Source organism: Neolamprologus multifasciatus, chromosome 5 (genome assembly GCF_963576455.1).
Source record: "Neolamprologus multifasciatus chromosome 5, fNeoMul1.2, whole genome shotgun sequence".
In the NCBI taxonomy this organism is placed as follows: Eukaryota; Metazoa; Chordata; class Actinopteri; order Cichliformes; family Cichlidae; genus Neolamprologus; species Neolamprologus multifasciatus.
In genome coordinates, this window is record NC_140443.1 from 19,739,283 (window position 1) to 19,755,111 (window position 15,829).

Genomic DNA, 15,829 nt, shown 5'->3' on the forward strand with positions numbered 1-15,829 from the left:
TTTCTTTGTCATTTTAGGTGATTTTAAGGCAAATAAAATACAATATAGAAGTGTCTTTTTGTCAATAAGTGTAAAAAGGCTAAGTCTCACTTCTACTTCATGTTACGGCTGAGAGGCCAGACCAGGTGAGAGGCCTCAAGTGCAGACACAGACAGAGGCACAAACTGATGTGAAGACAGTGCTTTATTTACAAAGTGAGACTAAACCTGGGTGCCAACTATGAACTGAGAACTTATGAGACAACCTAAAAAGTGAAAACGTGAAGCTTAATCTTTGAGTTAAAGTTAATTCTTAATTTGTTAAAGTTAAAGTCCTTGAACAGGGCCAACGGGAGGAAGGGCTGTGGCTCGGGCGAAGCAGTGCAGAGTGACTGCAACAAAAGGAGTGCAGAGAGTCAGCTAGGTTCCAGTGATTCATGGTAAGTAAGGCTGGAAGTGTTTCTAATGGCTTACTCGTTGCAGGCGGAGAACGATGTGGAAGGAGGGCAGTCCAAAATAGGTCCGGGTGAGTTTCCAATCTGGGGTGAGTCAAAGTCCAGATCCAAATGAGTTCCAGAAGCTGTGACAGGAAGGAAGGCAGGTGATGTGTAGAGAGGAATGGAGGGTAACCAGACTGTGTCATTGCAGCAAGACCTGCGTCCCAATGAAGGTAAGTACTGCTCAAAAGTGAAGCGTGATGACCTGGTGGGTTACTAGAACAGAGAATCACAGGTTAAGTGAGAATACTACTTTCAATGTAGCCTAACACTAACACTGGTTAGCTGTAGATCTGGCGAAGACTTGTTGAATGTGCTGGTTTTAAATACTGGTAGCTTGATTGCAGACAGGTGAGACTGCTGAATGGAGACTCCGTCCGGAGGTGGAGCCCCAGCTCTATGAAAAAACATCTCACTCAACCAGACCATGACACTTTGGCAGATGACCTCTGATGTGAGATCAACAGCCAAAACTTCTACAAAACAAATTCTGTGATCACTGCTGTTTCATTGCCAGTTTCAGACCAAGACATTTTATACTGAACGCTTAGATGTTATGTCACATAATATACCTGTGCCTTTTTTTTTTTTACCCTTTTTTCCCATGTAAGCAGTTATACATTACCCAGTCCAATCATAGACTAATCATGGAATAACATACAATGACGACACAACTCAGCAATAAATACAGTAGATCAGAGACTGACCTTGTACTTGCATTACATGGAAGGACACTGTTGAAAATATATGTCAAGGACATAAATAAATCTATTAATAAGTCTGAAATAACTTAAGCAAAATATATGTTTCAAGTGTGAACTTACACGAATGTTGGGAGATCACATTAAATATTGCAAAATCTGCAGGATGTTTAACTTACACATTAGGACAACACACCAAAGGCATCTGTTGAGAAGAAGATTCTGACGTTTCTGACGACACAGAAGGGGATGAATCATTTTGTAGCAGTTGGTCACAGGAAAACCACAAGAGGCAGGAGAAGTACTTCATCACATATTGAGGCCACAAAGCTACACATATAAAGAACAGCTAATTAAAAGTACCTATATGTGTGTTATATATACCAGCCACCACAGGGGGGCTAAGTTAAGATTACTAGATTAATATGCTACAGTATCATTTCTGTTGCTTTAGCTGTTCCTCAGATGAAGGTCAATCAAGGTGCAGTGCAAAAACTTGATAGTACAGTAGGGGTCTTAATTCCTAATGCTACGTAGTAGCATTAGACAATATATCCAATCAAGAAATTGTATATATTGTAACACAATTATTCCAGAGTTCAAATTTCAGACTATATTTTCATTTATATTATTTATAATTTCACAAATCATGTGACTGATTCAGATACCACAGTTTATAAATACACCAGTGGGCTCTGTGTCTGAAAGTCTCACTGGCCTCAAAAGATGTTGTGAAAAAGGAACTTCAGGCCGCTCGCGTGAGCATGAAATGTGCTGTGCATGCCCACATTGTCCTTCTTCTGGCTATATGCATACACCCAGAAACTGCTGATAATAATGTGGAAATAAACATCAGCCTATGAGAAAAAAAACCCAATTAATAATATTATAATAATATTTTGAGAAGGAAATGGTAAGTTTACCCACCAAAACTATTTAAACATGTTTTATATTGTTATCCGCGACCCGGCCCTGGATAAGCCGAAGATGATGGATGGATGGATGTTTAATGTGTGAGGACTAGAAAAGTGGTTTACAAGACTTGTGCTGGCAAATGGTTTGGGGCTTTTAATACATTTTAGATCACTTTCACAGTTAACTGAAATTCTGAGCACTGAAAATAATATAGTTAAATTGGGCTACTGAGCCCTCAGAATAAAATAAGTAGAAAAGTTATAGATTCACATGATTGAGAATTGTTTGTGCAGACTTAGTGAAAGGAGTGTGGGAGTAAACAGAGCGAGGCCATAGACAGTAGCTCACATAGATAGATGCTACTTTAGGTGAATGAAACTGGGTAACAGGTCAGGGAAGTGTGTGTGTGTGTGTGCTTTCTTTATCCTAGAGAAAAAGAACACGCGACAAATACTGTGGCTTATTACCTGTGTTAGTTTATGTGTAATAACCAGGAACCAGAAATGGAAAATGAAAAACTACATATTCCTAATACATCTCACAGTGATATTTCATACAAATGAAACCTAGAACCAAAAACATAAAAATCTATTTGTTGAATGTAAATTTCAGATCTTCCCCCTGTTGTTTTACTTCTGTTAACTGTGTGGATACAAAGTATCATCATCATCGATAAATGTTTTATGTCACATGATTATGTTACTACTACTAGGCAAACTGTAGCAGCTGTGCAGTGCAGCAACCAGCTACAGTACATTATTCTTCCTGTATTTTTTCACCATCATAATCTTTAGCCTAAAATTGTCTTGTGTGCTCACCTAAAAACTGCAGCTGGTTGGTGGGCTGAGGGTCAATTGTATGTTGCCTATTTTTACAAGCCTGTGTGCAGTCACAGCACGTAACAAAAGACTAACTGCTAATGTTATTGTCACAACTCAGAGTAGTAGAGCATCATCTACACAAATTTATATACTGGAGTTGTATTATATAGATAAATTCTCAGTACTCTCAGTACTAAACAGCTTTATTAAGTTGTGCAATAACAGACAGGGTACAGATACGATTAAGGGGAGATGTATTTCATAGCCCTCAGTAAAGATAGAGATTCCTCTAGATTCCGCTTATTAAAATTACTAAAGCTGAAATCATCATCATGTCAGTTATCTTTAAATAGAAAAAAAATCTACAACAATTCAAACTCAAGATTTTTTTGCAAGATTGCATCTATTACCTGTCACACTTTTCTCACTTTGACATGATTTAGATCATTTTAGACATTTTACTAACAACGTCACCAAACATGTTTCACTGTGTTTCAGTGTGCATTCAGCGTGCTGTATATCGTGTCCTGTGAATCTGGTGGATCTGTTGCTTCAGAGATGGTGGCATACACATGGTAAATGTCAGACTAGAAGAGAAAGAGTAATGACCTTTTAGTCATTAGCATTGATTTAGATGAGAAGCTGACATATTTATTACAACACCAGGTCTAACTTACATCTTCATTTTTTGTCTGTTCCAAGTTTAGTTTCTCTCCTGAAAGAGAACAAAATTGAAAAATTATTTCTTTCAGTCAAGATTAAAACACACAAACACACACACACACACACAAGTGCAAGACAACATGTAGTCCAGTGGGTTCACAAAGTTTGTCTTGTAACTGTATATGTCATAGTGTTCTTCTAAATTTGGACATTTTAAAGGCTCTTTAGTGGTCAAGTAGCTTTCCTTATCACAAGGTAGTAAAATGCTATCAAAGCCAAAGCTCCCTTGCTATACACTTGAAAAAATCAACTATGTTACTGAAAGTTAGTCAGCAGTAATAACTAAATATGCTATAGATATGAAATAAAGATTTGAGCATATTAACAATATTACTGTTAAACAGTCATCATGTTATTGTGTTACTTTCAGAAACAACTAATGGTACACATAAATAATTACTCCATGTACTAGGGCTGTGCAATATTATCAAAATCTCATATCCCGATATAAGATATTTATTGTCCCAACAACGATATATATCACAAAAATTTTACATTTTCTGTAAATTCTGTGAATCTCAGGCAACTCGATTTGCGTGAAGTGTTTTCAGCTGGGGGTAGCATACCTGGAGTCGAGTGTTACATAAGTTGAAACAACCGCAATTCTTTGTGAGTATTTATTACACTGCATGCTGCGGGGAAAAACCTGTTCTAAGCTTGATATTTTTAGCACCTGACGTCTTTTTTTAGCTTCTCATCTGTAAACACTCTGCATACTATTTCACGTAATTCAGTTTATTTTGAAAAATCTCAACAGGATCTTGAGCTTTATTGTGAAATGTTTATGTGGAAAATAAACAAGCTGATGACAGAACCACGCAATGGTTTTACCATCATTGTTGCTAACATCAACGCATAAAAACAGTTGCTTGACCGTCTGTAGTGTGGTTATATTAAATATAAGAGAAAGAGAGAAATTCTACAGTGACCATCAAAACAATGAAAAAATATTGCCGTAAACAGTTTATTTTGCGACACCACGAAACAAACGATAGTGTAATATGCAATGATAGACGTTTTCATATCGTCATCCGATATATATCGTTATATCGAACAGCTCTACCATGTACAACAATTTCACCATCTTATTAGTAGAGGCTAGAAAAAACACAGCTTACTAGTAAGACAGTTGTCATCAGGTACTGAAGCGATCACACTGGAGCCTCCATCATTACCTGCAGGTAACTTAACACAACGGGAAAAAATCAACTTTATGTCCTCAGTATTTAAATTGATTGTTTTAATTAAGAGTATTTTTTTTGACTGAAACATTTTGTTTACCATTCTTCCCTGGTTCATTTTAGTCATTGATATAAAATCACCTGTAACAAAAGAAAAACTCAACAAAATAAAAACCATAATACATGGATTGATAGTTTTGCCTGACAGCTAAATGTATACAATACCTGGTGATGTTGCCTTTGTCCTACACATAAATAAAGAAAATGTTTAAAAATAAATTGAAAACAATGTTTGCATTACATTACACAAGAAAAAAAGTGTCTGTTGTAGAGAATTAGAAAAAAATATTATGAGACATATTTATTAGGCGTCCTGCCCTCAAGCAAGGCATTTGATTCACCACTGCTCCAGTGATTCTGTTCACTGGATAAATAAGAAAAGGTCTGAACTAAATAAGACCAACTTCTGGTTGTCTGAATGATGACAGGAAAACAACTTATTAAGGTTTGCTGAGAAAATATTCCTTACCTGCTTTGAGAACATGTTTCTGAAAAGGTAGTGGTAAAGAAATGTATGATCAGATTCTGATTAACTTTAAAGTCACAGGTTCATTTACAACTGATATGAAACTGATAACATTTTTTTACACGTGTATAAATTAGGCATGATGAACTATTTCTGCTTGAACTTTTTTTCTTCTTCAGAATAATATGATCTTTTTGATGTACAATTATTATCATATATTTAATGCAGCTATGAAAAATGTATCACTATATTACAAAAAGTTCATGAGCTCCAGGTTCTCAAAGTGGGGGTGAATCCCTGTGAGCCCTCATAATTTTGTACTATAACTACAGGAAATAGCCACATTGATTTTTTTCAGAGCAAATTTTTCATTTGCTTGTTCATGGTATAGATTAAGTGAAATAATCATTGGTACCATGGGCGTTTTATCTGTTTTCTGATCATTCAAAAGATAATTTTTTAAAATGCATATTTTGGTTAAACTTTCAAAGGTAATATTATCTTATTTTTGGTTGACAGGCAGATTCTATCTCTAAAAAACATAAACATAAAAAGTTGTATGCTTTCATATGTGCCCTCACCACTTCTTCTTTTGAATGTGAGAAGCCCCAGCACCAGTAAGATGACACCCATGGTTACTCCCAATCCAGTCACAGCTACTGCCAACTTCCATATCGATGCTTCTGCTTTGAAAGCCAAACAAGAGTTTCACTTCTAACTCAAAACCAAAACAATTAAAAGTAGACACAGTGGTTCCAGCCAAACTGCTTTAAAAAACTGTGAGACATTAATACATTATTATTATTTTTTTATTAATTCTATTAATTATAATAATAATAATAATCATAATAATAATAATAATAATAATGGATTGCATTTATACAGCGCTTTTCAAGACACCCAAAGCGCTTTACAATGCCACTATTCATTCACTCTCGCATTCACACACTGGTGGAGGCAAGCTACGGTTGTAGCCACAGCTGCCCTGGGGCAGACTGACATTATTAATAACCATAATGCCATATACAAAGTGAAAGAGTTGAAGACATTGTTGTTTACCTACCTGATTGTAATATTTTTGAAGAGGAGTTTACTCTACTGTCAGGCTGGCGTGCCTGACCCACTAATATGAAACAGAAACATTGAGAAGTTGTGAAACTCATGTGATAACATCTTTTAAATGTCATTTTTCTTTCAGTTCTTTTAAAAGCAGTTTAGGATAAGCACTAACTGATCCTTTAGGATATAAATATATGATAAATATTATAATGTTATATACACTATATCACCAAAAGTTTTATTTATATAGTGTTAAATTGCAACAAGAGTACATTCATAGGATGCCCCTAATCTAGACATGAAATCTCCTCGCTACTGAATATTCCACAGTCTGTTAGTGGTATTATAACATAATGGAAATAACTGGGAATGACAGCAAAGTGGTAGGTAACATAAAATCAGACATTTGGGTCAGCAAATGCTCCCCCTGTGCTGTGTGCAGTTTGTGTAGTTTTGTTTCCCCTTGTCTCCTTAGGTCTGATTTGTCCCAGCTGTGTTCCCACCTGTTACCCATCCTTTCATTATCCTTCTGTATTTTTAAGTCCTTTGACTTTCTCTATTTAGGGTCATGTCATCTGTTGGCTTTTGTGCCATGTCTCATGTTCCAGGTATCTTTGTATCCACGCTAAGTTTCATGTTTATTTTTAGTTTTCCCAGTTTAGGTTATGGTTTATTCCTGTCTTTGTTTGCCTTGTGCCTTGCTTTGTATTTTTCCATCAGAAAAATACAAAGCATCAGAGGCTTTTCATCACTCATTCATGTGACCTCTCAGCTGACTGCAGGTTTCCCCAACATTATAAACAGTAAATCTGTATAATGACTGAAAACAGCACCACTGACTAACAATGTGCCTTGAGGTAAGTTTCACTTTTGATAATATACTGTATGTTACCATTTTGTTTAAAAAAAAAAAAAAAAAAAAAAAAGGATACCTGAGGTAGCAGTGGCACGGGTGGAAGTATGAGACCAAGTAAAAGTTGGACCTGGTGAAAACCTTTTTACTTTTGAAATAACAGATGACTTTTATAATATTTTTTTTATATATGTACAGTTTAACTGTACTTTGTCTTACCTTTGACTGTAGTAATAGTCATTGTAGCATTAGTCTTGTGTGAATCTGTTTAGAAAAAAAAATATTTGGATCAAATTTTTAAAAAGCTGCCTAAGGTTGTTAGGTTCAGTGTATTTGCACAGTTAATTTGAAATAACATACTGCAATAGTTGATTCATGTGTAAGCTTTTTTTTTTTTTTAGTTGGTTTGCATTAATGTAGAAATATATTTGTATACAATATTTTACAATTCTACTGTCCCTGCAGTTACCTGCAGGAGAATTCACAGACATGGTAGGACTGGAAGCACCAGGAGTACTGAGACTCAAATCTGTTTCAAAAAATGCACAAAAAATTAGTTTCTTTAAAGAAGTTGTGTGTGTGATGATGTTCTGGATTATATTTTGATGTATTGCATTTCCTACCTGTGGCCAGACTAAATGCCATTTTTGCGCTGGTCATTCTTGATTCTCTTCCCACAATAACTACAGTTTAATAAAGAACTATGATCATGAATATTCAAAATAAAGAAAATTAAACACACAATATCTACAGATAAAACATATCTGGTCATTTGCATCAGTGTTGGAGGGTTTGTGACCAAGTGCCAGCAAAATTAGTAACTTCATTTCAACATCAGCTATAGCCCTGGTTACAAAGTACTGCCATTTATTTAAGATGCTGAACATGGTGAATATTTACTGTTCCTGATAAACATCAGAATTTTAAAGTTAGAGTTGAGATTTTTTTAAACATTCTTAGAATTGAATCAGACATAAATAAAACAAGGACATTTCAATTTATCTTCACATTATTGATGCACTCGGTCTCACCTGTTGTACTGTCTCGTGAGGTTATATACTGAGTTGTTTTGACAGGAGTGTTCACACCAGTTGTAGGGTTTAGATTAAGAGTACCCAATCCTTTAAGATAGAAAAATATCAAATAAATACTATATTGTCACATATGTTACTATTCTCTGTAAAGAAATTCCTGCTTCTTTTTTTCTTTACATTATTCAACCCAAGTAAAGGGAATGAAATGCCAAGTATTTGAATTGTTACACATTGTTTCAGTCTTCAGAATATTTAGTTTGAAAAATAATATATAACAGAAAAATTAAATGTCTAATTTTTAATTTGACCAGATTTACATTATCACAGAAAAAATATTTACTACTTTACTAACACAACAGCAGTAATTTATTTACCTGTTATTGAGTTCACTGAAGTGGAAGTTGAAGCACTGAGTTTGCTGAGACTTGATTCTGTTTCATAAATGGACAATAAAATGTTAAAGACATTTAAAAGAAGTGATGTGTGATCATGCTCTAGGTTGTTAGTTAAGTGTACTGCATGTCCTACCTGTGGTCATGATAGATGACTGTTTGTTGATCTTTGGTGATTCACTTTCCAGAATAGCTACAGTAAAAGGAAATGGGTTTGTGTACAAATAAAGGTTTTATTTATGCAATCAATTCAAAAGTGATTCAAACATTTTGAAACCACATTTACTATTTTATTGTTACATATGTCCCAATGGCAGTGTCAATTGGCCCTGAGATAATGACTGCAAACAAGTTTAGGCATTAAGGCAAAATTTTACTTGATGTTTAGTGAAATGCTAACAAAATGTGTTCTGTTTAAATTGCTCCCTTTAAGTCCTGTTCTGATAACTTTCACTTGATTTTATAACGGACAACCCGATGAATTGTGAAAACATACTTGAACACTGTAGACTCTTGTGCTAATGAAAGCTTTTTGTTCACCTAAATACAATATCAAATTTATTTTAGGTTTAAAAAAAATTTGACCAACTGTAAATGTGGAAAAGAAATGTTTTAGCCATCTTTCAGTTCTGTCCTTCTTCTTTTATTTATTTATTCTTTAGACACAATTATAGTTTTTTTTTAAAAAAAAGTAACCTTTCAACAAATCTGCATTAGGAAGTGTTTCCAGTTATAGAAATTCATCCCACACAAATGTTATTTTTAACCCCATTAGGTTATTGTATTGTAATTTGGTAGTCAGAAAAATTCCAATTGCCTAAATTCAGTACTTAATAAATGTAACAATAATGACAACAATAAATGAATGAATCAACAATGAATGTTAACACACAAAGACATTTGAACATGTCATGTTAACAACCTGGAAAGTGCTGGCTGCATATTGTTGTGGTTTACACATTCACCTACGAATAGATGCCCAGATACCCTCCTCTCCCAGGAGAAGATACAGGGGCTTGCAAAAGTATTCGGCCCCCTTGAACTTTCCCACATTTTGTCACATTACAGCCACAAACATGAATCAATTTAATTGGAATTCCACGTGAAAGACCAATACAAAGTGGTGTACACGTGAGAAGTGGAACAAAAATCATACATGATTCCAAACATTTTTTACAAATGAATAACTGCAAAGTGGGGTGTGCGTAATTATTCAGCCCCCTGAGTCAATACTTTGTAGAACCACCTTTCACTGCAATTACAGCTGCCAGTCTTTTAGGGTTTGTCTCTACCAGCTTTGCACATCTAGAGACTGAAATTCTTGCCCATTCTTCTTTGCAAAACAACCACCTCAGTCAGATTAGATGGACAGCAATCCATCCTTTGAACAGCAGTTTTCAGATCTTGCCACAGATTCTCGATTGGATTTAGGTCTGGACTTTGACTGGGCCATTCTAATACATGGATGTGTTTTATTTTAAACCATTCCATTGTTGCCCTGGCTTTATGTTTAGGGTTGTCGTCCTGCTGAAAGGTGAACTTCCGCTCCAGTCTCAAGTCTTTTGCAGACTCCAAGGGGTTTTCTTCCAAGACTGCCCTGTATTTGGCTCCATCCATCTTCCCATCAACTCTGACCAGCTTCCCTGTCCCTGCTGAAGAGAAGCACCCCCATAGCATGATGCTGCCACCATCATATTTGACAGTGGGGATGGTGTGTTCAGAGTGATGTGCAATGTTAGTTTTCCACCACATGTAGCGTTTTGCATTTTGGCCAAAAAGTTCCCTTTTGGTCTCATCTGACCAGAGCACCTTCTTCCACATGTTTGCTGTGTCCCCCACATGGCTTGTGGCAAACTGCAAACGGGACTTCTTTTTTTTTTTTTTTTTTTTTTTTTTTCTCGCCTGTCCCATTTGGTTCTTTAGCCGTCAGAATTGTTGTCTGAAGACCAACAAGGATACCCAATGGATTTATTTTGCCAAATGGATCATCATGGCATTGCCGTATTGGTCCATTTGATCGACCTTTGTTTTTATTATTTATTTTATTTTCAGTTGTTACAGACGGGACAGACATGAGTGAGGGATAGGAAAGGGAGAAAGAAAGAGGAAGGAAAAGAAAAACAGAAGGGGAGAGGGACAGTGAGAAAGGGGGGAAGAAAAAATATCTCCGGGATCACCTGTTGAGAGAAAAAGAATAGAAAACAAGCAAAAAAAAAAACAAAACAATGCAACATACTATACACAACACCATCGCATTAATCTAGCTAAGTGAAAACAGCAGTAAATACTAAATATTGAATGTTGTTGTGCAGCACGCAGGACAGACAGCGCACAATGTGCTTTGAAGTAGCAGCCAAGAAAGGTGTGATTTAAGTCTACGAATAGTGAACACCCATGTGCACACCTGTGTGGATCGGCGCGCTTGTATTCAAATGGTTTCCCCATGTAATGGTCTGCTAGAGGATGTAGAGAGCCATAGCCCCGTCCCCCAGGGCATGAAGCAGGCATGGAGGAGATCCAGGCCCCAGACATCCAGAGGCCCCAGAGTGCAAGAGCCCAAGGAGGACCACCGGAGGGGCATCCGTGCCACCTTCATGGGAAGGGCTGAGGATCCCCAGATGAGGGGTCACCCAGTAGCCACCGGGCAGAAGCTAGAGGGGGCTGCACCGGCGTGCCCGCCGGCTCTGCCGGCAGCCAGCTGTGCCAGAGTGAACCGAGCCGCAGGCACAGAGGCCGGAGGCCCGAGGGCCCCCCGCGCCCCGGAAGAGGCCTGACCGAGCAGCAGGCGCCAGGCCCCGCCAAGTAGTCACCGGGAGTGAGCTGGTACATACCTGAGCGCCCAGCCCCGGACACCAAGAACCACCAACGCACCGACCCCTGAGGGCATCAGTCACCGGCAGGGAGTGTGGTGAGGGGAGATAGGCCTCCACACTTTGGAGGGCCTTGGAGTTCCCAGAGAGGTGAAGTCTAAGACCCGACCTGACATATAGACACAGACAAACAGGCACACACAGACACAGACATGCATTCCCACCCTCATGCACACATATACAAACACTCAGCACTCACCCAACGCAGGAATAAACGTAAATGGACATGTACACACAATCACACTCCCCAAACATACTCTATATCCCGGGTCCAGGTATCCTCACCCCCAGAGATGGAAACGGCACCCAGACCCAAGAGATGTTACCCTTCCCTCCGGGGTGGAGGCAAGCAGACCGCCCCAGGCTCCGCAGCAGCAGGGAGGCCAATCGGACAGCCAGCATCTCTTCCCAGCCCCCCCGCCCCGATGGCTAGCAGAGAACAGGGGTGTGTTAAGACCCCATACGCAAACGGGACTTCTTATGTTTTTCTGTTAACAATGGCTTTCTTCTTGCCACTCTTCCACAAAGGCCAACTAATAGTTGTCCTATGGACAGATTCCCCCACCTGAGCTGTAGATCTCTGCAGCTCGTCCAGAGTCACCATGGGCCTCTTGGCTGCATTTCTGATCAGCGCTCTCCTTGTTCGGCCTGTGAGTTTAGGTGGACGGCCTTGTCTTGGTAGGTTTACAGTAGCCATACTCCTTCCATTTCTGAATGATCACTTGAACAGTGCTCCGTGGGATGTTCAAGGCTTGGGAAATCTTTTTGTAGCCTAAGCCTGCTTTAAATTTCTCAATAACTTTTATCCCTGACCTGTCTGGTGTGTTCTTTGGACTTCATGGTGTTGCTGCTCCCAATATTCTCTTAGACAACCTCTGAGGCCGTCACAGAGCAGCTGTATTTATACTGACATTAGATTACACACAGGTGCACTCTGTTTAGTCATTAGCACTCATCAGGCATGTCTATGGGCAACTGACTGCACTCAGACCAAAGAGGGCTGAATAATTACGCACACCCCACTTTGCAGTTATTTATGTTTTTAAAAAAAAAAAAAAAAAAAAAAACTGTTTGGAATAATGTATGATTTTCGTTCCACTTCTCACATGTACACCACTTTGTATTGGTCTTTCACGTGGAATTCCAATAAAATTGATTCATGTTTGTGGCTGTAATGTGACAAAATGTGGAAAAGTTCAAGGGGGCCGAATACTTTTGCAAGCCACTGTACAAATCCCTTTGAGGATGTGTCAGGAAGAGTATCCAGTATAAAAACTGCCCACTGTGCCACCCACTTCTACTGTAAGCATGTTAATTTACTGACAATATCATCAAAGCTCAACTCTTCCTACGTTCCAAGAGACTGCTAATCTGGATCTATTCTTTTTCACATCTAAGGTCGTGGCCAGTGAAATGAAATGAAATCTTGCGAGTAACAACTAAAAAAACATTTTTAGAGAAAAATACTTTGTATACTTATGTTTTAGTCATTTTCATCATTTTAATTAAAGTAGCATCTGTGCTATAAAGTCTGTTTATCTTTTACTTACCTGTTAAATTGTATCGATCACTACGAGGAGACAAAGACCTGGGTTCCCTTTTCAAAGTGTAATCACAGCTGGCATCTTTTTGTTGAACAAAATGTAAATGTCTCAAAAAATCATCAATTGAGACATAAAACTGGCAGAACCTCTCTTTCTTTTTTGTCTTGCTATTCTTCCAGACAGTTGCTGTGAGGACTGGACGACTTGCAAAGTACAGATTACATCTTGTATCGTCTTTCACAGATCCAGGCAGAGAGCAAACAAACCGAACATTTTCCCCATTAAAATGCTGCACACTCATCTGTGGTGTTTGACCTACATGAAGATTAATGGAGTCCCATTAATATACAAGAATATTGTATGTTTTACTACCATAACAATACTGGTGTTCATAAAAGCTGAACTGCAACACATTTTGTAATTAACTGTAACTGGTCATGTTTAGATTCCTGCGTGCTGTCTTTGGTGGTGTAAGAACAACACTCCTAAAAAAAACTTTAGTGAAAGAAAACATGAAGCTTTATGGAGATAATAATGTCTAACACACAGTATGATAACTTATCCAGTCACAGGAAGAGCAGTCTCTCACCTTGTATGGTGATGGAGGATGGTTCACTGTCAGCAGACGTTGAATTAAGGTCTCCAGTGTAAAAACATCTCACTTTAATTTCAGCAGGTGAACTGTGATGTGACATTAACAGCAGTTCTGTTGCAGTGAAATTCTGCAGGCATGAGAAGGCTTTGGAAGTATTTTTGCTCACCGTGTAGAAAAAACACTGATGAACTGAAACAGATGTTGGTGCCTGACAGTGTAACGTGACCGAGTCCGTCTCTGAGATCAATGCTGTGTTCACTGTCAGTGTTGGTGGAAGAAGAGCTGAAAAATTAGAGGTAAAGAAATGTTTTATCTAATAGGTAATTTATGATATTGTATAAAAAAAAAACAAATATGCAGTTAAAGAAAATTTTTGTGAAAAGTGGAACATCAGGGACTCACCTTGTACTTGACTTTCATGAACGAAAGCTGTTGGAAAGAAAGTCTGTCAACAACGTACTGGAGGCATGTATGACTCATTAATACAACAAACTGTCTTTTCAAGATCACAGGGAATCGTCCTGCTGAGGAAGTTTTAGTTTTTGATTCCATACGTTAGTTTATCAGTTAAAAATATAAACAAGGAAGCACCAAAAGACACAACTGGTTACAAGAGGTTTAACTTACACATGAGGATGACAAACAGAAGGTGTCCAGCCATGATGAAGAAGATTACTGTGACTGTGCAGAACACATGTGAAAGTCTGACTTTGTAAAGGTCGATGTTCCAGTTTAAGGAACTTCACAGGAAAACCACAGCAACAATGAACGCTTTTACACGGCGGAGCAAATGAACATGAACAGCCCTTTGAAACTACTTATGAGTTTTACTTAGATCAAAGAACAAGAAAGGAAGTGAAATAAAGACAAGCATGAGAACATTTGTGTCATTTCTGTTGCCATGGGCTTAGTTTCCCAGATGTCTGTGTCGCAACATGTGGCAGTAAAGAGCTCAAGAGTTTTAATAATAGGGACGCCATCATGGGAATTTAACCACGAGAATATTTATTTCAAACCAGTAGAAATAACACACAGTTATACTTGATTAAGACCTTAAGAAGTTATTTTACTAATATGCATTTTAAAAATATTCACACATGTTTGAATCCCAGTTTGGTGTTGTGGTTTTCCTGTAAGCAGAGGTCCAGGGAATTACTTTACCTCGAATGTACATCTCAGTTTTACACACACTGTTACTACAGTGCAGTTCAAACCAGTGCTGCACTGACAACCACTAACCACTGAAGAGAAAGTCTCCACCGTTACAGCCCAGCTACGGCCACTTTAGGCCCTCAGCTCTGGTCAAAGCAAAAGCAACAAAAACAAAAAAGTAACCCCTACTGTTCCTAACCCAGATACAAAAGCAGCCTCCTGCCAGTGTCTAACAAATATTTAATAGAATAAAATACAAAAGTGGAAAAGGGTCATTACTTGGAAACAATATATACAAAAAAATAATTTCAGGAAAAATGCTGTGCAAAAAATTTGAGCCAAACACAGGTGGCAATTTGACATTAACTAGCAGAAATATAGTGACTACAGTGTCTATATGAATGGGGCCCTAACACATAAAGACAGGAAATTCTTCATGCAGTGTGACCAGTTTCGAGTTAATCCCCAGTTAACCTAACACCAAACATGCCTTTGAAGTATGGAAGGAAGCCTGAAGAGAACCAACCCAGCACAGTGAGAACATCCAAACTCCACACAGAAAAGCCCAGCTGGCTGGTGGTTTGGATTCCAGGACCCTCATGCTCTGAGGTAACAGTGATAATATTGAGGCAACTGTTGTTGTGCTTTTGTGCTATATAAATAAAACTGGGTGGAATTGAAATAAACATTGCAGCGTCATTACCAGTCTATTTTGATTAAGTGAACTGGTTATGCAATGACATAATGTTCATTACTTCTCTTTTAGTCCCTCTGGGATCTTTGGTTGTGTTTATCGCATCCATACATGATACAGTATCATGTGTTTGTGATATAACTATGTCACTGTGTTTAATGTCTTACAATACTGAAAAATATCCAATTTCAAAATCTTGTGCTAACATTGATTAGAACAAAAACACGGTTACAATCTTAACTTGCAGCTTCTGCAGAATACAGTTTCTTCAAGGAACAGAAAACATTTCCAGTA

At 37.8% G+C, this 15,829-nt stretch overlaps 1 protein-coding gene across 1 annotated transcript; it reads right to left on the reverse strand.

Moving 5' to 3' along the window:
• Nucleotides 1–1,019: 1,019 nt before the first annotated feature.
• On the reverse strand, nt 1,020–14,399 carry LOC146518465 (uncharacterized). The gene is made up of 19 exons (XM_085160496.1): nt 14,317–14,399; nt 14,092–14,118; nt 13,684–13,971; nt 13,101–13,409; nt 8,817–8,873; nt 8,663–8,719; nt 8,286–8,375; nt 7,878–7,937; nt 7,724–7,783; nt 7,474–7,518; nt 7,334–7,384; nt 6,406–6,465; nt 5,924–6,028; nt 5,346–5,364; nt 5,042–5,061; nt 4,917–4,957; nt 4,754–4,820; nt 3,590–3,627; nt 1,020–3,499 (listed from the first exon to the last, which is right to left on the reverse strand). The coding sequence occupies exons 1-19, from the start codon at nt 14,348–14,350 to the stop codon at nt 3,407–3,409; spliced, it is 1,521 nt and encodes a 506-aa protein (XP_085016622.1). The 5' UTR covers nt 14,351–14,399; the 3' UTR covers nt 1,020–3,406.
• Nucleotides 14,400–15,829: the final 1,430 nt, after the last annotated feature.

Coding starts and splice junctions, on each gene's coding strand:
- LOC146518465 (XM_085160496.1), bottom strand. CDS start 14,350: ATGGCTGGACACCTTCTGTTTGTCATCCTCATGT. Junction 14,119..14,316: donor TCTGTTTGTCATCCTCATGT/GTAAGTTAAACC, acceptor TCTTTCCAACAG/CTTTCGTTCATGAAAGTCAA. Junction 4,958..5,041: donor GACAAAGGCAACATCACCAG/GTATTGTATACA, acceptor CTTTTGTTACAG/GTGATTTTATATCAATGACT.